This window comes from Athalia rosae, chromosome 1 (assembly GCF_917208135.1).
Source record: "Athalia rosae chromosome 1, iyAthRosa1.1, whole genome shotgun sequence".
Classification (NCBI taxonomy): domain Eukaryota; kingdom Metazoa; phylum Arthropoda; class Insecta; order Hymenoptera; family Athaliidae; genus Athalia; species Athalia rosae.
The window spans coordinates 11,396,604-11,419,130 of record NC_064026.1 but is presented as its reverse complement, the minus strand read 5'-3'; the positions used below and the strand labels follow the sequence as shown (position 1 = coordinate 11,419,130).

General features: G+C 36.1%; 6 protein-coding genes across 11 annotated transcripts; 3 read left to right on the top strand and 3 right to left on the bottom strand.

Moving 5' to 3' along the window:
- Positions 1–106: 106 nt before the first annotated feature.
- Positions 107–3,674, bottom strand: LOC105687101 (translation initiation factor eIF-2B subunit delta). Of its 3 annotated transcripts, none has more exons than XM_012402474.3 (8): positions 3,525–3,674; positions 3,219–3,275; positions 2,571–2,847; positions 1,236–2,341; positions 1,035–1,162; positions 748–925; positions 481–661; positions 107–388 (listed from the first exon to the last, which is right to left on the bottom strand). In XM_012402474.3, the coding sequence occupies exons 2-8, from the start codon at positions 3,228–3,230 to the stop codon at positions 180–182; spliced, it is 2,091 nt and encodes a 696-aa protein (XP_012257897.2). In that variant the 5' UTR covers positions 3,231–3,275; positions 3,525–3,674; the 3' UTR covers positions 107–179. The 3 variants fall into 3 exon arrangements, with proteins under 3 accessions (XP_012257897.2, XP_012257898.2, XP_048507042.1); XM_012402475.2 differs by having other exon boundaries at positions 2,592–2,847; positions 3,525–3,673; XM_048651085.1 differs by having other exon boundaries at positions 3,219–3,427; positions 3,525–3,632.
- A 235-nt stretch (positions 3,675–3,909) lies between these two features.
- Positions 3,910–5,376, bottom strand: LOC105686986 (60S ribosomal protein L19). Its single transcript, XM_012402286.3, has 4 exons — positions 5,324–5,376; positions 4,879–4,985; positions 4,513–4,676; positions 3,910–4,286 (listed from the first exon to the last, which is right to left on the bottom strand). Exons 1-4 carry the CDS (start codon positions 5,326–5,328, stop codon positions 3,960–3,962), a joined length of 603 nt encoding a protein of 200 aa, XP_012257709.1. The 5' UTR covers positions 5,329–5,376; the 3' UTR covers positions 3,910–3,959.
- A 409-nt stretch (positions 5,377–5,785) lies between these two features.
- Positions 5,786–11,614, top strand: LOC105687126 (probable peroxisomal acyl-coenzyme A oxidase 1). Of its 2 annotated transcripts, XM_048651114.1 has the most exons (12): positions 5,786–6,169; positions 7,134–7,293; positions 7,444–7,612; positions 8,089–8,212; positions 8,392–8,511; positions 8,612–8,727; positions 8,975–9,144; positions 9,225–9,387; positions 9,493–9,836; positions 9,926–10,181; positions 10,278–10,565; positions 10,651–11,614. In XM_048651114.1, exons 1-11 carry the CDS (start codon positions 6,052–6,054, stop codon positions 10,536–10,538), a joined length of 2,001 nt encoding a protein of 666 aa, XP_048507071.1. In that variant the 5' UTR covers positions 5,786–6,051; the 3' UTR covers positions 10,539–10,565; positions 10,651–11,614. The 2 variants fall into 2 exon arrangements, with proteins under 2 accessions (XP_048507071.1, XP_012257945.2); XM_012402522.3 differs by having other exon boundaries at positions 5,802–6,169; positions 10,278–11,614.
- Positions 11,298–15,929, bottom strand: LOC105687128 (ferritin subunit). Its single transcript, XM_012402526.3, has 5 exons — positions 15,687–15,929; positions 12,734–12,852; positions 12,474–12,635; positions 12,246–12,386; positions 11,298–11,788 (listed from the first exon to the last, which is right to left on the bottom strand). The coding sequence occupies exons 1-5, from the start codon at positions 15,754–15,756 to the stop codon at positions 11,633–11,635; spliced, it is 648 nt and encodes a 215-aa protein (XP_012257949.1). The 5' UTR covers positions 15,757–15,929; the 3' UTR covers positions 11,298–11,632.
- Positions 15,930–16,015: 86 nt separating this feature from the next.
- On the top strand, positions 16,016–17,827 carry LOC105687127. 2 transcript variants are annotated; one of them, XM_012402523.3, is made up of 4 exons: positions 16,016–16,163; positions 16,651–16,761; positions 16,841–17,127; positions 17,309–17,827. In XM_012402523.3, exons 2-4 carry the CDS (start codon positions 16,656–16,658, stop codon positions 17,597–17,599), a joined length of 684 nt encoding a protein of 227 aa, XP_012257946.1. In that variant the 5' UTR covers positions 16,016–16,163; positions 16,651–16,655; the 3' UTR covers positions 17,600–17,827. The 2 variants fall into 2 exon arrangements, with proteins under 2 accessions (XP_012257946.1, XP_012257948.1); XM_012402525.3 differs by having other exon boundaries at positions 16,020–16,163; positions 16,841–17,118.
- A 147-nt stretch (positions 17,828–17,974) lies between these two features.
- Positions 17,975–22,526, top strand: LOC105686994 (leucine-rich repeat-containing protein 40-like). 2 transcript variants are annotated; one of them, XM_048651151.1, is made up of 11 exons: positions 17,975–18,454; positions 18,537–18,730; positions 18,853–19,056; positions 19,139–19,262; positions 19,959–20,128; positions 20,269–20,411; positions 20,530–20,733; positions 20,817–21,149; positions 21,306–21,491; positions 21,604–21,735; positions 21,825–22,526. In XM_048651151.1, exons 1-10 carry the CDS (start codon positions 18,307–18,309, stop codon positions 21,707–21,709), a joined length of 1,812 nt encoding a protein of 603 aa, XP_048507108.1. In that variant the 5' UTR covers positions 17,975–18,306; the 3' UTR covers positions 21,710–21,735; positions 21,825–22,526. The 2 variants fall into 2 exon arrangements, with proteins under 2 accessions (XP_048507108.1, XP_012257717.2); XM_012402294.3 differs by having other exon boundaries at positions 21,604–22,526.
- Position 22,527: the final 1 nt, after the last annotated feature.

Below are 22,527 nucleotides of genomic sequence, written 5' to 3'. Positions count from 1 at the left end.
TGCGTTGGACAGATACTGATTGTTTGGAACATTTAAAGATATAGAATACAATGTACAACTACCACGTTGAAGTACGATAGTCATAGCTGAATAAAAAATCAACTCATTCCGATAAGAACTGTCCTTTATAATATCTTTAATAATTTCATACAAAGGGATAATGCCATGCAAAAATTTATTCAAATTTCAGATGGCTTGATTCTGAGTATAACCGGAATACTAGTACAAGGCAAAATAGCTAATTCAGTAACTACTGCTGACACCAAATTCGCAGGAGTCACGTCAAACGTTATGTTCAGCAAATCCAGATACTTTTTCGTCTTCCAATTGAGTAGCGGAGATTTCTTTGTCTTACTTAAAAATTGGCGAGTGAGTTCATTTGCATCACCTACAACAAAACAATTTGAATTTTGAATTTATATTTCTCTGGTAACAATGAACATAATTTCACGACATTAAGTATATTCGATATAAACACACCTATTTCATTATAGACGAACGAATCGGTCTGAACACGTTCACAAGACTTGTGCGTTTCGCAGGCAACCAAAACTGGTACATTGAACGTCTTTGCCATTAAAGCTACTTGCGATGTCCCAGCCCTTGACATTACAGCACCATTTGCCAAAATCGCATGAGCCCCAAGGAAGACTTTGCTCACCTAGAACAAAATCAAATGACAAAGTGTGGTCTGAAGTTTAATTTTTTATGACATAAACGGAAATTACTATTTGCGGCAAAACTTACCTCAGGCATGATGAAACTAAGTGCATTAATTAATATGTAAGAACACTCTATTCCATGATTTGCAAGTCGTCTCAACAGCTCCTTACCCTCTAACCAAGGTCTACCATCTACGACAATGACACGGAATTGTTTTCCAGCTTTATGTGCGTCAATGAGTATATTGTGGATTAAAGATGAACTGAAAAATTCGACTTAAATGAAATTTGATAATGATTGCTAGTTGCCATTCACGACAGGAAATAAAAAGGAAACTTGTTTCATTTCGATTGATAGTTGTAGATACTCACAAAGCATAAGTTAAAATGACGTCTCCGTTAGATATCTTTGTTTGAATGGTATTTGAAATTGCTTTTCCGGCTAGTTGAATTTGTTCCCTAATATACGTATCAATGGCATCACTCAGTTTGGATTTAGCCTATAAACGATAGGATATATGTTGAAATTTTGATACGAAAAGAGGATTCAACTGAATATCAATTATGTCTTACATCTTCATCTGATACAGTTGTTGGTAATTGAGTCATTTGCCATTTCAGATGCTTTAATGCATTTTGCATTGAAACAGCCAAAGGTCTACAATGATTTAGGTACGCTTCACATGAAAATAAAGAAGATTCGAAAATTCTAGTGAAATCTGCTTGTGGTGGACACTCAAAATCTTGAAGCATTTGTTTTACCGCAGCTAATAATGCAACGCATCTCGCGTTGCTACCAACTATCACCTTTTTTTCGTACTGTACGCCAAGTCTCACTATTGCAGGGTGTATATTTGAGTCGAGAGCCAGAACTTTCCTTAGACATAATTTCCGTTCATGATATAAATGTTTAAATAGCTTGACCTCATGCAAATTATCATTTACGAGCGTCTTTCTCACAATGTTTTCAGCAGAATCTGATGGTGGAGGTGGAGCTTTCGCTTTAGCGGGCATACCTAACTTTGGTTTATTTTTTTCCAACGCCAGTTTTTCCTTGGCAGCTCTTTGACTCTCTTGCTTAGCTCTGCGTTCTGCTTTTGATTCCTTCTTACTTTTTCCATCTACTTTGATTTGTGGTTCATTTTCTTTATTATCAACCACTGAAGTCTTTTCAAACGCAATTGATGCTGTTTGTTTTCCAGCTGGCTTTTCTACTTTCTCAGCTGCTACATTTTCTATCGAATCTTTTTGAAGCCGTTCAGGATTAGCCTTTTCAACTGGCAGATCTGTACTACTTTTTGTATCCTTCTCTTGTTCCGATTTTGGAACTTTTGCCTTGTTCTTGGCCAGAGCTTTTGCAGTCTTTTTTGCTTCACGTTCAGCCTTGATTTGCTCTCTAGTTTTCTCTGTGGGATTCATTTTCACTATTGGTTTGTCAGAAATACTGTTATCTTCAATGTCTTTAACAGTTCTGTTGTTTACGGAATCGTTCGAATTTTTGATTACTTTCACAGTTTTGTCGCTATCATAAGTGGATTGTGAAGGATACTCTTTAATTAGATCGATAGATCTTTCACCATGAGAATGGTCAGGGGGAATTCCACTTTCTGAATTTATGACGGGTACTGGATTTTCAACTGGTTTTCTAAGGTTTGTGCTTTTGGATGGCAATTCATCATCTGAAATATATGATACATTAATATCAAAGTAGTTCATAATTCAAATAATATCGATTCCAACACATGATTTAACTTTGTCATCTTCAAAATTCTTGGATCCTAGAAATATCTGTATAGCTATTCAAAACTAGTCTGATTGTTTTTAGCAGCAAATCCTACTGTAACTGGCAGCTATGATCTTGATTAGGGTTATTACACTTTGTAATGTCAGTAGAGGATTACTTAATACTTGATAATTTGGTTTCTCTACCAGACAAGGCAACAGGTTTCTCAGTCGTCCGATTGGAGTTCTTGACTTCCTCAGATTTCTTCTTTCTACGTAATCTTCTGGCCTTAGATTTACTTAGAGTGTCATCTGTTTCTTGAACACTGGCAACTCTCTGCTTTTCATCAGATTGTAATTGCAAAGGAGGATTATTCTCAGATCTACGCGCAGCTTTGAGACGTTTATGACGTAAATGTCTTGCTTTTGAGCGACTGATTCTTGGCCTCTCCACTTCAGTTGTCTAGAAAGTACATTATCATGTCTGGTACAAAAAGACATGCAACTGGAGTAATACAGACAGAGCGTTAAAGACTACATAGTATTTCCTATACTACTATCACACGTCTCAAGCAATACAAAGGCAGATATTAAATTTCAATAGAGGATTCGTTAATTCCTGTGAGATACATGGATATTATGCAATGGAAAGCTGCTGGTCAAACTTTTGGTCAATGCCATGGCCAAAATTCATAACAATTATTTCTCTAGACGTATTTGAACATATGAGGTACTTTTCAAATAGAACAGCATGCAGATGATGTGATTAAAGAATTATGTCTGCAGCTTTACAATTTGACTCAGATATGCTACATGGAACTACTGTATATGTACCTGCTGGTCCATCGCCACTCTATCAATGGTCAGAACTCAGACATAAATAGTGCCCGTCTATGAAAACAATGTACAAATATCAAAATTTTAGATGACAGTTGGAACGGTTGGTGCGGGAAACGGAGAATAATGTTCATGAATCTGGCTTCGAGTAGTTGTCACAATTCCTATTATAGTGATGATTACATCAGATTTATATAAAACCTAACCTACAATGCAAACTGTTTTATTGAATAACTTTCGCCTTTGATTGTGCAAATTGATATTAACTGCAATAAAATCACCAAATCAGAGTTAACTTCTCACCTGGCTCAATTTTATGCGTCAATTTCAATTGCAACTTTTTGATGACAGCAGTTTCTTGTCATTAGAGAAAGTAACTCGACGTATGTTCGTAAATAATCGCCATTTTTAAATATCATTCGGTAGTATTTTCAGTATATCAGTGTTGTATAGAAGTATTGAGAAATGGTAGGAGTGATTGTAGAGCTATCATAAGGAGCAATGTAGCCGTAGACTATGCATGTGTTACAGCTGAAATAATTCTTTCGTCATCACCAACACTTGGTACGTGAAAATCTTGACCAAATACGAAATAACAACTTTACTGTAATACCCTGAGAGATTTTCCAAAGGATGGGCAGTACTTACTATTAGTGAAAAGTTCAGGGCAAATTACGTACAAAGTCAATTGTATATTTTTCTGTTTATTTATACAATAAAATTGTCGGATGATCTAAGTTACTTCTTCTGCGCTGCAGCAGCTTCATCTTCACGCTGGTAGGATTGCAGAAGCTCCTGCTTTTTGGTGGCAATACGTTCTGCTCTACGCTTACGAGCTTCACGTACCTTGGTACGACGAGCTTCTGCTTGATCGGACAACATCTTAGTCCTAGCCTTCTCAGCCTTCTTCTTGTGGATGAATTCCATGAGAACTCGCTTGTTCTTGAACACGTTACCCTTGGCTTTCATGTACAGGGAATGGTAAAGGTGGCGATCGATTTTCTTCGCCTCACGATACTTCTTCAACAACCGACGAAGCACTCTCATACGTTGAATCCATAAATCCTGTGAAATATTTCTACCTTAGTTTGACGTGACAAAACTTTCATAACAAAGACAAATAATTGAATAAAAATTCGGTTTCTAAAGGAGAAAACCAGCTCTTCAGATATAAATTTAAAAGAATCACATTAATTCATATAAGAGGTGTCAGAATAAAATTAAATATCATCATATGAGCTCTCAAAGAGTAAAGCGTAATACAAGTATGTGCAGTCTGTCTATTATTTACTTTTTGTGGCATACGCGCATTGGCTGTACCCTTCCTTTTACCAAAACCGCAATGACGACCTTTGCGTCTGGCTTCAGTATTTTTACGAACGCGAGCCCTGGAGTGGACTGCTACGGGCTTCTTAATAATGAGACCATCCTTGATGAGTTTGCGGATGTTCTGACCTGTGGAATGAGTGTAATTTCTCTATTCAAAACGGTGTTAGAAGCAAACAACAATCAAATTTTTGTTGAACAGAATATTTTCAGATTCATAAAAACACATATCATAAAGAATCATAAGAGGTGTCAGAAATGTAAGTTTGTATCATCATTTTGTCGATAAGGTGGGAAATCAATATTAAGAACTTTGTAAGCAAATACTCACGGGAGTTGGTGTTGGCAATTTCATTGATTTCATTCGGATCCAACCAAACCTTCTTTTTGCCGCATCGCATAACCGAGGCTGCTAGCCTCTTCTGTAGCTTCAAAGAACTGGAAAAAGTGAGGTTAGTATGTTTCCAATGTGTCAATAATTATCCATTTTACTATATGAAGTTGAATATCTGCCGGCTACAGGGACTAATGCCAAAGTGAATTCAGTGGATGGTAAATATTCACGAAAGTTATAACAACATGGTTTTGAGACGGTACGCCATGTGGTCACCCGTCAACATTAGAATTTGGTCATTTTATAGGTAGACAAAAATTTTCACGATTATTTTGAACTGAATAATGGCATCAGCGTTGTTCTGTACTAGAAGAAACTCGCTAACTATTACTTTAAAAATTACTTATGCGAAGAAATTGAATTTAATGTGAGAAACTTGTACCTCATGATGGAGTCACCGAGTCCTTCGTGATAAAGAAAAGCAAGATGGCTTCTCGGATGTTTCCTCTAGTTCCTCTATTTCTCAGTAGCTTTCTATCCTCGTGACAATAACTCAAGAAAAAGCTCCAGGTATCTCTGTCATAAATTAGAGATCATAGATTCAATTGCCATATTGATAAAGAGTGGTTAAAAAATCGGTGCAATAATTATTTTGTATTTATTGTGACTCTGACAGTTTTTTTGGCAAAGCCGAAGGCAAATCGGGTATACTCGGATGACTCCGTTGAGCATTAAATGACAAATCTGCTCTATTTCTTTCGTCTTTAGGGGTCGCGCGCACCCTCGTTTCTAGTTCAAATGGTTTGAAAGCTGACAAAGTTGAATTCCGAGATCGGGCAATTTGGGATAATTAAACATGATTTTCATTATCCATTTTGTTGTTTGAATTATTCGAATCAGTTTCGAATAAAGAAACAAGATGGCTCTGCAAGTTGATGTGACATTGGAAGCGAGTATATAAGCCTCCGGTTTTGCTGGTTCTGACGTCTTTTGTTCATCTTTTGATCCAAAGTGATGTGACGACGCAGCCTAACAAGTATTTGAGATTGTGACATTCTTCATTCAAGCGTGAAGGTTTACTGATACATTCGAAATACGATTGCGAATAGGTTGGAGAAAAGGTTCCTTGCCCTCCATTCAATCTCCAAAGGATAAATTACGCGTGTAAAAATGACAACAGTGAATAAAGATTTGCAGCGGGAACGTGAAAGATGTTCCTTCGATCCGTTTGAATTGACGCATTTATTGGATGGTGGTGTTGAAAAAACAGCCCTGCGGCGAGAACGAGGTACGTACGTGAATATGTTTTACTTGATTTTTTTCCTTGCCCCCGCAAACGAAGCAATGCGTGCCTGCTTTTTTATGCCTATCAGCGGTCAGAGTCCAGCTTCAAAGATAAATTTGACGTTTCCAGATAATAAATTTGGACCACTTAATACCTGTAATGATTAATTTGATCAATTCAGGATTATTAATCATTTCTTTGTACAGCTAATTCTGTGAATTAATGATACATTCTGGTTATAAATATTACAGAATCATCGATTCTATCAGGTACTACGATCACTATTTGAAAAAATGATTTTCATGTAGTCTGAAACATTGCAAAGGATATAAAATTTTCGTTATACTCAATTAAATTCTAACACAGTTGTCTCATATTATAAATATAAATTGTTTTTTACGTGTGTACATTTTGTTAACAAGGAAGTCCTGCTCTTATATTTTTGATTAGTTTGACTCACTATCAGTAGTACAACAATGCATTTATGGGGACATGTGTTTGTTGTACCCCTACTTGAACCTTGTTTGGATTGAATTTCTCTTAGCTTTCTCCATAGCATAGGTATAATGATAAATATTACGAACCTGAGCATGAACAGTTATAATCACACACTCAAAGTTGACCACTGAATTACCCAACTTGATCGTTTCTTTGATATTACATCCTCAGATAATGCAATTCTGAGTCTTATTAATAACTCAACTGAACTCATTGGCATTTCTGCATACATCCCACCTCATACATATGCTATCGAATTATTAACTATGATTATTTGTTTAATTATATAATTTCTGTAGCATTTCAAATAGAGTTTTACACCATCTAAGTTTTACAAATCAATAAATACAATCAATAAAACTAGATTTGCTATAGTTACTTAACATTTGTTGTTACAATTAGTTTGATAACGATTGATGTCCTAATGCATGTCAAAATATCTAATTTTCTATGATGTCTCCACTTTTAGAGGAATTATTTTTAAGCGATCCTGAACTACAAGATACTATACCTGCAGAATTCAAAAGTCACAAGGAAAAATATGAGGATGCCATCCGCAAAGGATGCATAGTTCTAAGGAAGGTGCAAGAAATCCAGAATGAAGGAAAAGCAGATATTGATATATACTCGTAAGTTCATTGCTGACACAATTATTTGATGACGTGACTAATTTTATCAACAATGAGACTAAGATTTAACTAACTGCAAGATCTCTCACATCAGTTAGATCTCGGATGTATAGATTTTGGTTGCCTGATTGTGAGCAATATTTTTTCTAGACAAGTCCTTGGAGGAATGTTAGGTTCTGCCATTTTGAAGGATGGAAATCCTTTGACATTGCACTATGTTATGTTTATTCCTGCAATCATGGGACAAGCCACTGTCCAACAACAAGGATATTGGATATCGAGAGCTTGGTCGTGTGAAATAATTGGAACCTATGCTCAGGTCAGTGACGTCGATAAATTAATCTGAGTTCTTTTATTTTATTTGAGTCATAAAATATGAAAGTATGAATAACTAAGATTTAGTATGCCGAAAATTATCTGTGCATGTACGTACATCCAATTGTGTTATAGTAGTCCATAAATGTAGTTGTGGTGCCGTCTGGTTGCGCTGGAATAGTGACGACATATTACTCAATGCAAATATGATTACCATTTTCCATATAACTATAGTTTTCGTAGATGGTTTGTTGCCTTGTTAGTTAGAGTTTGTTTTATATTCCATGGAATTGTAGACTGTTACTTATATTTTTGTATCCTGCGCCCAGCAGGTCCTCCATTCTTTGAATCATGCATGTCGATTCAGTAAGTCAAGTTTACAAAATATATTTTGGTCATTTTTTTATCTTACGCAAATAGACCTGTAATTCAACCAACGAACCAATGCAATAAGAAATGCTTTGTGACATTGAATTTCAGACTGAGCTTGGCCATGGGACTTTTATTCGAGGATTGGAAACAACTGCTACGTATGACCCCGTCACACAAGAATTTGTTCTCAACAGCCCAACATTAACTTCGTATAAGTGGTGGCCAGGGGGACGTAAGTTATTTAGTATCTTTAATACCAATTGATATAGGTTTGTCGAAAATAAGTACATTTGAATAGTGTCCCCAGATTTATCCGGAAATCTTACCCAGTAGATGTATAATAATTTTTATTGCACTTTGATCCCAACATAAACCAGTTATTTCACACCTTATTAATCATTCTTTCTACAGTGGGTCATACGGCTAATTACGCTGTAGTTGTAGCGCAATTGTATACCCAAGGGCAATGCAAGGGCATTCATCCATTCATTGTCCAGCTTCGAGACGAAGATACTCATGAGCCGTTGTCTGGTGAGAAAATATTAGAGCTCAGAGAAATGATTAACGTTTCATTAATTTGTCATTGTTACTAAGATGAACATAGGCTTAAATTACGAATTCTCTTTGTCAGGTATAAAGATCGGAGAAATCGGGACAAAATTGGGGATGAACGCAACAAATAATGGTTTTCTTGGCTTTGATCATGTTAGAATTCCAAGAGAACACATGCTGATGAAGAATTCACAAGTTAGTTTTTCGTGTATTGATTATTTCTGTTATTCCATCCTAAGTTGAATACATTTGTGAGAATATGTTTCTCGTAAGCAACATTTTATCATTATGATGGATTATTTTATGATGGAATATCACCGATCGTACATGATATCAGATCGCAATGATATACTGATTATTATGACAACTCTATCTCTCAATGTAGTCGCCATTAACGTAGCATAGCAAAATTATTTGAGAAAACTATGAACGTTCATTTCAGGTTTTAGAAGATGGAACATACGTCAAAGCACCGAGCGACAAATTGACTTATGGAACGATGATGTTTGTACGCGTTGTACTCATTAAAGACATTGCGAGATATTTATCAAAGGCTGTCACAATTGCAATAAGATACAGCGCTGTCAGGCGTCAGTGTCAAATTTCTTCGGAGTATGTACATCTTTCTGCTATTATTTCAGAAACTACTTTTATTGTCACTTAACTAAACGATGATCCATCTTTCACCATAGTAAGCCAGAGGTGCAAATCATGGACTACGTCACCCAACAATACAAGTTGTTTCCACACTTGGCTGCTTGTTTTGCAATTGGTATGGCTGCTGATTGGATTTGGGAAATGTACAATAACGTCACCGCTGAATTGGACCAAGGCGAACTGGAAAGACTTCCTGAGGTACACGAGATTTTTCGAATGGTTTACCAAAGTGGGAATGCCGGACTATATGATTAAACGAAATTCAGTTGATCTTGCAACACGTCAATGATAAATATATTTCAGTTACATGCATTAGCTTGCTGTTTAAAAGCTGTTGCATCTTCAGATGCATCGCATGGCGTAGAACAAGTAAGATTATCTTGCGGTGGTCATGGTTATATGTCTGCAAGTAATTTGCCAGCAACTTATGGATTATTAACCGCTGCATGTACTTACGAGGGAGAGAATACCGTCTTATTTCTTCAAACGGCAAGGTACTTAGTGAAGGCTTGGAAACAAGCAATTAGTGGCCAAGATCTGCCACCGACCGTTAAATATTTGACTCTACTGTCTCGGCGCGTCAAACAAAGACCCTGGAAAAATACATTGACTTGCATCATACGAGCACATCAGTCCGTTGCAGCTGGGTAAATGAAATCTGCATCATTTTCAATGATTTTATACTAATTGCATCAATTTTCTAACTGGACACTAACTGATTGATTCATTCCCTCAGAAAAATTCGTTTGGCAACGGAAAATATGGATCGACGAATCCGAAGTGGTTTATCTCAAGAAGACAGTTGGAATGATACAAGTATTGAATTGGCTCATGCCGCAGAATCGCATTGCCGTGCCTTTATTGTTGAACGATTTAGTAATGCAGTACGGAGCCTGACGGGAATTTCTAAAGAATTACATACGGTATTATCACAACTTTGCGAACTCTACGCTGTCTATTGGGTGCTGCAACGAGTCGGAGACTTCCTCAGGGTAAAATTTGATTTCAGTGATGAAAATTTCAAAGGTTTTATTCGGTATTATTGGTAAACATTCGTATAACAAGAATAATATTTTGCTCTTCTGCAGTTCTCATGTTTGAACGTCGAAGACGTTCCATTGCTTCAGTCTCGGCTAGAAGAATTACTGAGGTTAATACGTCCGAATGCAATTGGGGTTGTCGATGGTTTTGACATCAGAGATGAAATCTTAGGCTCAGCCCTTGGGGCGTACGATGGCAACGTCTATGAGCGCTTGTTTAATGAGGCAATGAAGAGTCCGTTGAATCAGGAGAGCGTCAACGAGTCATTCTCACTGTATCTAAGGCCATTCCTCAAAAGCAATTTATAAAATATGCAGAAAAGTTAAATCTGCGAGGTAACTTCTAAAGAACAACCTATTCGTATATTTGTACAAACGGTGTGGAAATGTCTTTTGATAAAATACTTTTCACATTTTCTAGTATAGTCTGAAAGGTCAGTATGTAAAACAGTGGTTTGAACAGCTGTCTACGGTGTGACACCATGGCCAAACCAGTGTCTTGTAGAATTTAGGAAATTTTATGAACGAATATACTCAGAACCAAGCTCAAAATTATACGACATCACTTAGGTATAATAGATTCACATGGGGTATCCACAGCGTTTCCGTTTCCACAATTAAATGTTATTTATGGACTTGGATTTTGTTTGTGAACCGATTTATTTTTAATGATTGTGGAAATTCTGTGGACACTGTTGAATATATTACAAGAAATTATTGTGAAATTATTAATGGACATATACATTTAATGTTTTGATTTTGTAAAATACAATCATGATTGCAGCCCTGTAGAATAACCCTATCGCATAAGTTACTTGTAGTTACCTACATCGCGGTAGCAACGAAGTTAAATCAATCGCAAAATAGAATGATTTTTATGTTTTGACAATATAAATTGGAATATTACTCAATGTTGAAATATACACGAAAAATGTTCCTTCGTTACTCCTATTCGTTTCTACTGATCTCATAAAAACTCATGTCATGAAATTATCTCGAAATAATCATTTGGTCAGGTGTAAGTTCCAAGATGGGACGAGATTTGAGGATGTTTCACTCCAGGTATTATTTCATCTTTGAACAGCATGTCTTTATTCACCAATAATCGTTTACAGTATGAACCTGATTACAGAATAACAAACACTATAAACTCTCTGTTCTTTATACATAATCTTAGAATATTTTGTTGTTATATATACAGCCATATTTAGGAAAAAAGAATTAATTTAAACCTAGGAGTCAATTGTGACACGAACAAAGGACGATAGAAAACCATGGATACTATACTAGCGAATACACGATTGTGATCGTTATTCAAACCGCTACATTATTCCAAATATGACTGACTTGTGTTATAAAAAAAAAATGTCACATTTTTATTATTTCTCAAACAGACAGGCGTCTTACAATTCGCCGTTGAGGAGTTTCTTATCGTACAGGAATTCACCAAGGGGTCCGTGAGTTGCCATCATCTTACCAAGAGTTGAAATTTTCCCAGCAAGATCACGTTGGCCCTTGTATTGTTCATCCAAAAAGTCAGCGGTGAGATAATCGACCAACTGAAAATTTAGAAAAATGTTTTATTGGTCTAAAGTAGTAGTAGTTACAAAAAAAAAAAATATTAGCCATGTATCGCGTCAGTATGTTATCAGCCACGTAGCAACTTGAGGACGAATGAAATAATTGATTTCTAAAGATCGTAGTCGGAAATACAAACAGTGATTGTGTTGGATAAGTACAGATGGGCAAGAATTTTTTGTCTTATCTGGTACGTGCAACTCCACTCGTTATGCTGTGAAACTTTTTTACACAATCATCTCATTCAATCAGATTTGATTATTATTCGATTTATATCTTGTCTTGACATTTGTTCACAAAGACCACAATTCTCCAAATAACTTGTAAAAATAGATGATCCGATAGAAATATACCAAAATTATAATTTCTATATTTCAGTCCCAATATCTCTTGAGCCATACCATAAACCAGGTGTTGGATATAAATGATCACACTCACATGATAATCGTTGAAGTCGCTGGGTGTTGGATTTTCGCAAACTTGAATGATGTTGCGGATACTTTGTGTAACTTGTGCTTCCAGCTTGAGAGCATCGGAAAGTGCTTCCACTCCGCTGGACCATTCCTCTCGTATCGGTCGCTGATGTGAAATGCATTAATGTTTTGACGTTCAGAAATTTAAGTCTCTCCAAGCTCATCTCGATCACCAAATATAATACAGACTTACCAGTGGGAACTTGAGCAGTTTGCTCACATCACTTGTAAGCTGTCCACGCATTAATAGGTATTCAATGATCTTCAAAGCATGATCACGCTCTTCGCTGGCACTTTCCAAGAAGAGTTTGCTGAATCCAGGTCTGTTTACAGAGTCACGTGCGAAGTGACCACCCTGTAAGTTAGCAAAAAATTATAGGAACAATGAATATCATCTAAATGGCTCATTAAACTAAGTCCTTCAAAGCTGATATAATACAGCACTATTATTACCATGGCAAGATAAGTTATAGATGCTTCAATCTCAGTCTGCACTTGGGCTTCCATGGCCTTGATGCACGGGTCTACCATATCCAGCCATGAATTAGGTACGTCTGCAGGGTTGAGAGTACCTTGAAATCAAAAGCAGATGATATTTATAATCGTATTGATTGTGAAAATTACCGCTTGCAACCAATCGGTTACGAAACTATAATCATTTCTTACAAGTGTTCAGCATAAAACTCTGGGTCTTATTTGATTTGACATGGGACAAAAAGTTTGTGATATCGGATATTTATAGCAGTTAATCCCATCATTTGTATTTTTTGATTGTTTGTTGATCGAGTCATCTATTGACTCATCCATTATTGGCGGCCTGTTGAACTTTGATTATACAGTCAAAGATGTTTATAATAATAATCCTATAGCTATTTGAATAATTAAATTTCAGAGTAATCGGTTTCCAAGAAACTAAGTGTTTTAGAAAAAAAGGGAAGGGCATCGATTACATCTAAAAATTATAAACTTTTACATAAACGTTCGATGTTGAAACTACGTGTCAGGAAACCATCATCATCTGAGTTTCACTACGGAAAGACCAGGCTGCATCCTACAGATACCGATGAGAGATATAGAAATTCTTTAGTGCATTGTAATCGCGTTCTGCACGTTCGAGGTTGTCATAGCATTCAGCGGACATGTGATGATGTACATAAGTATAGCATGTTACAACGTGTAAATTTCGAGAATAGATTATGATCCTGTTATTATCGGTAGCAATATATCTCAGACTATTGTTGGGCTACTCAAGTGCGTATACATATGTATGTATACAACGAATGATCTGAATGGTGGAGATTATATTATCCCATTCTACTATTTTTAATGACTTGCCGATCTGATGCAACATCGAATATAAGTTACATTCAATTTGTTGTTCTCAGCTTCTCAACATCATGATAATCCATTGGGATTAACACTCATGTTGACCAACATAGATTGTCAGATTGACGTGTGTTGCATTTCAAATATTTCGTTACTAATCACAATACTTTTGAATTTTTAGTTTGCTCTTTGCAATAACAGTATACTTTCATTATAAGTGAAAAAATTATGTTTCTGGTTTTGCGAAATAGATTCAGGGATATAATACGTATTGTGGAATATGAATAAACCAAGAAGTGGAAACGCCTCCCAGTTTTGCCATCACATTCAATTAGTAAGGAAAATAATTAAACGTTCTCCTGGCCCCAATATTCTGATCAATTTGGACATGAGGAGCAATTTGTCATCTGACTGTGACCCCAATGACCGTTACAGGGAAAAAATACAGTCCTCGTTGGATGGTCTAACAACAAGATTGAATGATATCTTCAGATAATCTACAATTGAAACAATAGAGATTGTTCACTGGTTAGTTTGGAGTTTGCACTGGATACAACGCATCCTTATCATTCACTCTGTAATTTATCAATACTCCTTATCTGTGTATGGGTCGACACTGTTGCCGAGTAATGTGGGCGGTATTCATTATAGTTTATTCTAGAAGCATATCGATTAAATAAGTTCCTTTTAAGCATTCTGAGAAAGTACAAATATAAAAACAGTACCCTCTACTACCTGTGAGGATTTGACTGTCTTATTTTTGGAAAAGCCACCTCTGACGTCAGCATGTATCATTTTTTTAGAAATGTATTGACAAGCATTTAATAACTTCACCATTGATATGTAGATAACATTAAATACAAACAAGCCGTTTGCAAACGAACAACAACTCATTCGTGTTTGATATTAATGCAGTAGGTCAGACGGATCTAATATGCAAAAACAGCTGAAGTTAGTAGGAATATTTATGATAGTTCAGATACAGAGGTCTAGTTTGATATTGTTCAAAGGTAACGAGTTATCGATGCTATCAATTTTTTATGTTACATCTATAGTTGTGAAACTATAATAGCGATTGAGAGTGAAGAGATTGATTGGATTTTATTGAATTGATTGATACGGATTTTTAACGTTATATCTTAGGTAAGATTTTGTTTGTCTGACAACCCGTGTTGAGATAATTCAGGTCAAAATTGACTGACCTTGAACAAGTGAATCTATTGAACTATAGAAAGGTAAGCTACTGACACCATCAAGGTGACTTTTAGATACTTTATTACAATAAGTAGAAGGTGCAGACACACACACATACACACATGCAAAAGTCTTTAGATACATGTATGAAGTATCACGGACTCATGACCAGAATATTCAAGAATTAATCTTTATCTGTCGACGACTTTTACTTGACAATGATAAAGGCGTACAAAGTTGCTAAGTGGTTTGAATGATCACTAATCAAATCATTTGCTTCACAGTAATTATCATTATAGAGCTGCAATTTTGAACTACCAATGTGGTATTGACAATAGCAGGGAATTTGTTAAGCCATTCCAACCATGCAAATTTGATGTCAAGCTAGTGTCCATATTGTTCTCGCTTTGCCAATTGAATTGACTATGTGCTTTGTCTCTGAACGTCAACAACGCTTTTGGGCAGTGCTCAAATAAAAACATAAACAGTAGAACCTATGAATATCTTTGAATATGAAAAAAGTTCATGTTGTCCTGTAATTGGAAAATTTGGCTGGATGTATGTTTCGATAGTTATCACTATGATGCGAAATGATAATTGAAATAGACAAGGTAACTTAAATTTGTATTCGGCAAACTTTGAACCACGAGGTCCAAGATCATAAGAGCATGTCACGTGACGTGATCGTGAGAGCAACAATTATGACACAACAAAAACCCCTCGATTATTCGCAGAACCTGTAGCTAGTGGCAACACTGTAACCAGGGCTGTACAATGTAGATTCGAATTTTTGCCTAGAGATCATAATGAAGAATACTGAAATGCGGAGACTGCTTAATTAGTCAGATTAAACAGGAAGTTATGAAAGAAAATTAATTTCACTTACATTTCAATCTATCTCCAGCAGCGATGCTGATGCATCCGAATGCAAGAAGGAATCCGTAGATGATGTTCATTGTCTTTGCAATTGTAGGTAGCGCAAGGTAGTTAGGTTAGATGTAGGTATTGAGAATCTGAACCAATCGAAAATTGTCAAATCTATAATGCCTCTTATTTCGAAGCAACCTTTATACACACTGGCATAGAAGGTAGCCTCAAAGCTCGTTCAGATAATATGCGCAACTAAACTCTCGAATCAGCCATCAGCGCCTTAAAAACAAAGTACACTGTTGCGTATGCAATCTCGGTTAGCATTGTCATCGTCTCACTAAAATTCACTGCGCACTTTGAACAGCGCATGCTCATAATCGTCAGCTGACCACTCATTTCAGGAAATTTTCTCCCGATAAATGTTCATTGTTTAGCAGAGCGTCGAAGCGAGAGTATTCACGCTACTAGCTAAGCAGAAACGTTCTTTTTAGAGGTACGTATTTAAATTTGTATTATGCTATCAAGTCATTCGGATCTTTATTAAAGTCAGAATAATCGTATATTTCCTCTTAATAAATTCAATTTTAACGTTACAAATTATTTCGTTATACCCTGTAACTTTTTTTTCAATGTCTGTACGTCACCTTGCGGATAGATCATGAAGTGCTTCAGGGGCGTCACAAAAGTTGCTTTTAGGTAGAAACTGAACGCAATACCATTAATGCTGACGATGCTCGTGATTTCGAAGCATAGAGATTAGTCATGTTTGTACATAATACATATGTTCCACATTATTTTGTTTATTATTAACCCAAGATTCTCCGACGCAATTTATGACAACGTTGCATTTCCTGACAATCTACGAAGCTCACTGATGCGCAATTTTTCTGACAATTCTTTTTATTTTTAAGTTTTATCTCTCTTTCAGTATATCAGTCTCGTCGTTATCGACAATTGAAATTTTTTATATATATTTTCAGCAATCATGAAGGTATTCGCAGTTCTTTCCGCTTTATTGGTAGCGGTTTCGGCCGACTATTGTTACAACGACGTACAGGGTGCATGTAGCCCCAGACCTATCGATACAAGTGGTATACACTTTAATATTAGATGATGTTTTATTCCCTTTTCATTGTTGGACAATATTGTGATAATTATTTTGTTGTTCAGATGGTGCTCTACTGGCAAATTGTAATGCCAAATATGGGTCCTTTGAAGCTATGCAAGCCGATCTCCAGGCATACGTTAATGCCCAGATTGAGACTAGCTTTGAATATTTGTTGATGTCGAGTCACTTTGGAAATTACGAAGCTAATCGGGATGGATTTAAGGCGCTGTACCGAAAACTTTCAGATAAGTCCTGGGATGATGCCTTTGATCTCATCAAATACATTGCTAAGCGTGGTGGAAGGATGAACTTCAACCAGCAGCCTAAATTCAAGAGGGCTGTAAGTAATGTAAAAGCAATTTTTATATTTGGTTTATTTTCCTGGATTTCCAGCCTAAGATTGGTGATATAGACATAACTGGGCTGCTACCAAATCTTCAATTCATCAAATGCGAGAGTAAACCATATTTTTTTGCCAAATGAAAAATGTATAAATTATTTCATGTGTTCCTATTTTATTAATTTACCAGGGTAAAGAGAGCAGAGTAGTAGAACTCAACGAGCTGAATAGCTTGGCTAAGGCTTTGGACACCCAGAAGCAGCTTGCAGACGAAGCACTGCGTCTACATTCCCATGCCTTGCGCCACAACCAACAAGATGGAGCTGTAGCTCATTATTTAGAAGAGAAATTTATGGAGCCACAAGCAGAAGCGGTGCGTAATTTGGCTGGTCACGTCAACGACCTCAAACAGCTTCTTAGCGACCAAGATTCGTCAGTCTCCGTTTTCATTTTCGATGAATTTCTGCAGAAATCCTTGTAAATTTTTTTTTATAATACCGTTATGGAGTAATTATATGAATATTAAATATTTATAGAAGATACAAGTGATATAGATACATTGCGTTTTTGTAATATACTTTTGAGGTTTCTGAACAGCTGAATAATATTATTTCACAGTGTATATCAGTTAAGATATTTGGGATCGGACATCTAATTACATTTGTATGATATTTCTTGTAATCCTTTCAATAAATAGAAATATATGTAAGTCAGTGTGAAGTTTCAATTTTTAATAAAAAGTTTAAATGACGATCACAAAAAAAACAAACATTGAAGGTCAAGAGTTTTCCACTTTTCCAAAAAAAGTCTGTAAAAAAACTATAACTGGTGCAATAATTCATCGGCTGAAGAGAGACTAATATACAAAGGTCAGACATTGAGTAATAATTGATAATACAATATTCAATGGTTCAAAATTAAATTGAAGATTAAAACTGCCGCCTCGTGAGCTTACACCAATCAGCATTACGTTTGTTTCAAAATTGATTCGCGCAGACGTAAAACGCAATTTGGCGAGACAAGATCTTCTCACGGTTTGCGCGAGAAATCTAAGAGTCGAATATCGTATGGAATTGTTGTAAAATGATTCCAACAATGCTACGTTGCGAGATATTCTAACTTCCGATTGATTCGTTGCTAATAGATTTGGGGGCATTATTCCGACACTTTGGACCTACTCGCGTTGATATGGATTTGACTGGAAGGAGAGCAAATCATCGGTCATTGTTCAAACCTCGAACGCGAAAAGAGGACGATGATGAGTTAACTGAAAGTGTTGTTATTTCAGCGAGGAAGAGTGGTCAGCTAAATTTATCGGCCAAAGGACTGTCCTCTGGTTTGCTCTTTGATATTTCAGTAAACATGATTTATAAAAAAATAATTTGTACTATGATGGTTGAACATGAATTGATTTTCAGTGCCATCAAAAGTGTGGGTAATCAATGAGCTGACATGTGAAGAATTGAAAACATTAGATGTTACTCTAGGCTTTGATGAAGGGAAGGAACGATGGTGGGAACAAGAACAGCTGACAACTCTAAATTTGAGTTCCAACAGCTTGACAAAACTTGATCCACAAGTGCAGCTCTTATCGGAGCTTAACTTCTTGGATGTAAGTAAGGATTAGGGAACTAGAAATCTAGGTATCATAAATTTTCAGTTGGGTTTATCTGTGTAGTAGTTCATTATGGTATATTCATGTCAATAATAGTAATATTCTATTTTTGTTCTCAGCTACACGACAATGTCATTCAGTATATACCACGTGAAATTGGAAACTTGAACAAACTGAGACATTTGAATCTAGCTGTCAACAGAATACACACGTTACCCCTTGATATGTATAAGTTATGCGAGCTGCGCTTCTTAGACCTTGGAAATAATCTGTTGAAAAATATCGATGCTGCTATTGGAGACCTGATTATGCTCGAACATTTGGTATGTAGTTGTAAAAATTAATTTTGGGTTTGGGATGTAATTCTGTAGAATTACCTCTTGTCTGCTAACTGTATTGATTCAGAATCTATCGTGTAACAACTTAACAACCTTACCTGTTGGAATGGGGTACCTGGTACGTTTGACCAGTCTCGAATTAAGTCACAATATGCTCAAAGAGTTGCCTCCAGATATAACGAGCATGAGAGGTGTGTTTCAATATTATGTTGTCAGTTTCTTGATGTTGTATCAGTTGATGACATAGATATTAGGTAATCGCATGGTTTAGAATAACCAATTTTCAACTGCTGTATTGCAGGCGATATATCGGATTGCCTTGCCTAATTAGTTATCATGCATTTCATGTATCAGAATAACTCATAATCATTCATTAATTCCATATAGTCATAATGAGTGAATCATATTTGCATTTAACGATAATTGAAAAATTGAACATCCTCTTATGTCGTCACATCACGTCAATAATTTTTCCAACAATTCTAACAATAGTCTAATACAGTACACAGGTACTTTTCTAATCCCCATACCTATAATTCCTCTTTCCAAACTTGATTTTCTCCTTCAGATGTTCAACCCAGTGTTCTTCTTATCTGAGATTTCATTCTGACTTCTTCTTTTCCCTATCGCGTAACATTAGTACACGTACAACTAATCAATAAGTGTGCTGAAGTATTTTGTAACAGCAGCTGGGTGTTGGTATTGTAGCACCGCACGTGTAGGCATGTTGCGTTATGAAAAATGTGTGAAAGTAATGGTTCCTATTCAAGTTGGATCATGAATCAGTGATTTTGGCTAACAAAAACTAAGCAGCATGCGATGCGAGTTGAAATGCGTTTGTTGTCACTGAGCAAGATATCTAAGTATTCATCTACTTGCCTGTATAGCATTGAAAAAGTTGGATGCAAGCTTCAATCAAATAGAAGATGTTCCTCCTATGGGTGAGCTACGGAGAATGGAGGTTCTTGTTCTCCATACAAATAATTTGAGCACTTCGCCGGACACAAATGGTTGTACTGCCTTGCGGGAGCTGCATTTGGGCAATAACAAAATAAGTGTAAGTCTTAGAGTTGTATTTCATATTTTGCATTGTTCATTCATCCCAGCATTTGCTATAATTTTATCTATGGACTAAAAAAATATTGATTTGGAGATTGAGGCTGGAGCTTGGACATCTTAACTTATAACTATTTCTAGGCAATAAATGTGTCGTCTTTGGAAAGTATGTCACATTTGAAGACGCTGACTTTGGGGAACAACAAGATCCGAATAATTCCCGATGAAATCATACAACTCTGCAACCTGGAACGATTGGATTTATCCAACAACAACATTGTTAAGTATGAAGTGCAGTTCTAGAATCTTGAAAATTAGAGCGGTTTATAGTTAGGCTAAATTAAAAGTTCCTTTTTCTTGCTGTGAGACTAATATTAAAATAAGATTTATCTGGGTTTGCAGCATTCCTTTCTGCATAAGTTTAATGCCTAATCTGCATACTTTTCTCATTGACGGAAACAACGTTCGCAACGTTAGGCGTGATGTAATTCAGTGTGGTACATCTAGACTCCTGCGGTATCTCAGAGAAAGCGTAAATGTTGAGGACCTTCAAAACGGTGTGACAAGTTCACTAGTTTCAAACGATACCGGTCTTTTTCCAGACAAGTTAGGATGTTTCTTTATTCACTATTACGAACATGATGATTCGCAATGACATCATCTACATATTTGAAACCTTTTGATTTTAGGTATGCTTTGAGGATTGGAAAATTGTTGAGTATAGCTAATCAAAATTTGTGTGAGATACCTGATACTACCGCACAAGATGCATCTGAAGCGGAAGTAACGTGTATTGATTTGAGTAAAAATCAGTTTAGAGAATTACCAGCTAAATTATCCGTGGTGACTTCTGTCAGAGAATTAAAATTAGCACGCAACCGTTTATTGTCCTTGCCTGAGTGGATCGGAGAAAAATATCAACACATGCAATTTTTAGATGTTAGCAATAATCAACTGACCACACTTCCTGGAACTCTCTCCACGTTGAATTATTTGAAGGAGATAAATATGTCTTACAACAGGTACCAAGAATCGATTGAATTTTACCTGAAAACAGTAGGTGGCACGGATGGTACTGGCATGAATATTTATAATCTGGATTGATTTTGTATGAGAGTCCATGCTAAGTAACCCGAAATGGCATATATTATTGCTATAAAAAATTGATGGCATTCCAGATTTGTTGAAATTCCGGAATGTATCTACGATCTTCCAGGATTGGAAATTCTGACTGTAAATAACAATCAGATTGAGAAGATTGATGCGACTTTATTGAGCAAGCTTCCAAGACTAGCGAATCTTGATTTATCCAATAACAATATTGGATATGTTCCACCGGAGCTCGGGAATCTCAAAAAACTAACGTAATTAAATTTATTCCTTCCGTTTAACTCATTTCTGGTCAGTTCAATCACAATTTACTTTCGTATTCTTTCTCTGCCAAGAATAACCACATTTGACGTAATTGTTTGATAGGTATTTGGCATTATGTGGAAACTGTTTTAAGCAACCCCGGCATGCAACATTGACAAAAAGTACGGAAGAGGTCCTGGCATATCTTCGGGATCGAATTTCCTCTTAACCCTGTCACAATTATTTTGGACTAGGGTAGGTTGTTAGATGAGAGAAATTTTTTTTTTTATAAAATGTCTCATCAATGTTCTTTTGTTGCCAAAATGATCACGCCACTGTTCCAGTTTCGTCTGGTGACATTCGTGGAGTTTCTAATGCTTCTTCAATATTTAAAACGTGACGATTAGATGCACGTCATCGATTGAACGAATCGTAAACAGCAAAATGCTAATATTGGGGCAGAAATAATATCATATATTCGGTGAGGGAACGTTTGCTAGATAGTGTGATAACTGAATTAGTTCTTTTGCTTTGTCAGTCATTATCTACCTGAAAAATGTACCTGATCGTTGGCTCCATTTGATGTGACAAGAAAAACGAATTGATGATGAATCGTTGCTAATTTCATCAAATAAATTATGTAATCAAAAGTAAAGAGACTGTCGAACCAACCCCTAAGTAAATGTACGCTTTTTTCTGCTTGTTTACATTTTAATGTGCCAGTGAAAACGCAAATCAATGTAACGCTTCCCGTCGGCTACGCGAAGAAAATATGTATTATAGGTATAATAAGAATTATCTGTGTATATTGTATTCCCGTTGTTGATGTTACCTATTGTCGTAGTTAGAGATCTCTGAAAAATCAATAGATCATAAGACGTATACCGAAATTGTCCTGTCTGTGTTATAGGAATAACAATTTATAGAACAATTACCGAATGTGAATTCATACTTGTTAGCAGCTATAATTCTTGACTAATGTATTTACAGATGTACATATAATGCTGTACAGAAAATTTAAAAATATATTTTATTTAACGTAAAAAG

Coding starts and splice junctions, on each gene's coding strand:
- LOC105687101 (XM_012402474.3), bottom strand. Junction 1,163..1,235: donor CAACTGTATCAGATGAAGAT/GTAAGACATAAT, acceptor TATCGTTTATAG/GCTAAATCCAAACTGAGTGA. Junction 926..1,034: donor GTCATTTTAACTTATGCTTT/GTGAGTATCTAC, acceptor CGAATTTTTCAG/TTCATCTTTAATCCACAATA.
- LOC105686986 (XM_012402286.3), bottom strand. Junction 4,677..4,878: donor AATTGCCAACACCAACTCCC/GTGAGTATTTGC, acceptor CTCATTCCACAG/GTCAGAACATCCGCAAACTC. Junction 4,287..4,512: donor ATGCGCGTATGCCACAAAAA/GTAAATAATAGA, acceptor AATATTTCACAG/GATTTATGGATTCAACGTAT.
- LOC105687126 (XM_048651114.1), top strand. CDS start 6,052: ATGACAACAGTGAATAAAGATTTGCAGCGGGAACGTGAAAGATGTTCC. Junction 9,145..9,224: donor CAGTGTCAAATTTCTTCGGA/GTATGTACATCT, acceptor CTTTCACCATAG/TAAGCCAGAGGTGCAAATCA. Junction 9,837..9,925: donor CATCAGTCCGTTGCAGCTGG/GTAAATGAAATC, acceptor TCATTCCCTCAG/AAAAATTCGTTTGGCAACGG.
- LOC105687128 (XM_012402526.3), bottom strand. CDS start 15,756: ATGAACATCATCTACGGATTCCTTCTTGCATTCGGATGCATCAGCATC. Junction 12,853..15,686: donor TGCTGGAGATAGATTGAAAT/GTAAGTGAAATT, acceptor TTTGATTTCAAG/GTACTCTCAACCCTGCAGAC. Junction 11,789..12,245: donor GCGACTTCAACGATTATCAT/GTGAGTGTGATC, acceptor CTAAATTTTCAG/TTGGTCGATTATCTCACCGC.
- LOC105687127 (XM_012402523.3), top strand. CDS start 16,656: ATGAAGGTATTCGCAGTTCTTTCCGCTTTATTGGTAGCGGTTTCGGCC. Junction 16,762..16,840: donor CAGACCTATCGATACAAGTG/GTATACACTTTA, acceptor TTTGTTGTTCAG/ATGGTGCTCTACTGGCAAAT. Junction 17,128..17,308: donor TCAAGAGGGCTGTAAGTAAT/GTAAAAGCAATT, acceptor TTAATTTACCAG/GGTAAAGAGAGCAGAGTAGT.
- LOC105686994 (XM_048651151.1), top strand. CDS start 18,307: ATGGATTTGACTGGAAGGAGAGCAAATCATCGGTCATTGTTCAAACCT. Junction 18,455..18,536: donor GGCCAAAGGACTGTCCTCTG/GTTTGCTCTTTG, acceptor ATTGATTTTCAG/TGCCATCAAAAGTGTGGGTA. Junction 19,263..19,958: donor AGATATAACGAGCATGAGAG/GTGTGTTTCAAT, acceptor TTGCCTGTATAG/CATTGAAAAAGTTGGATGCA.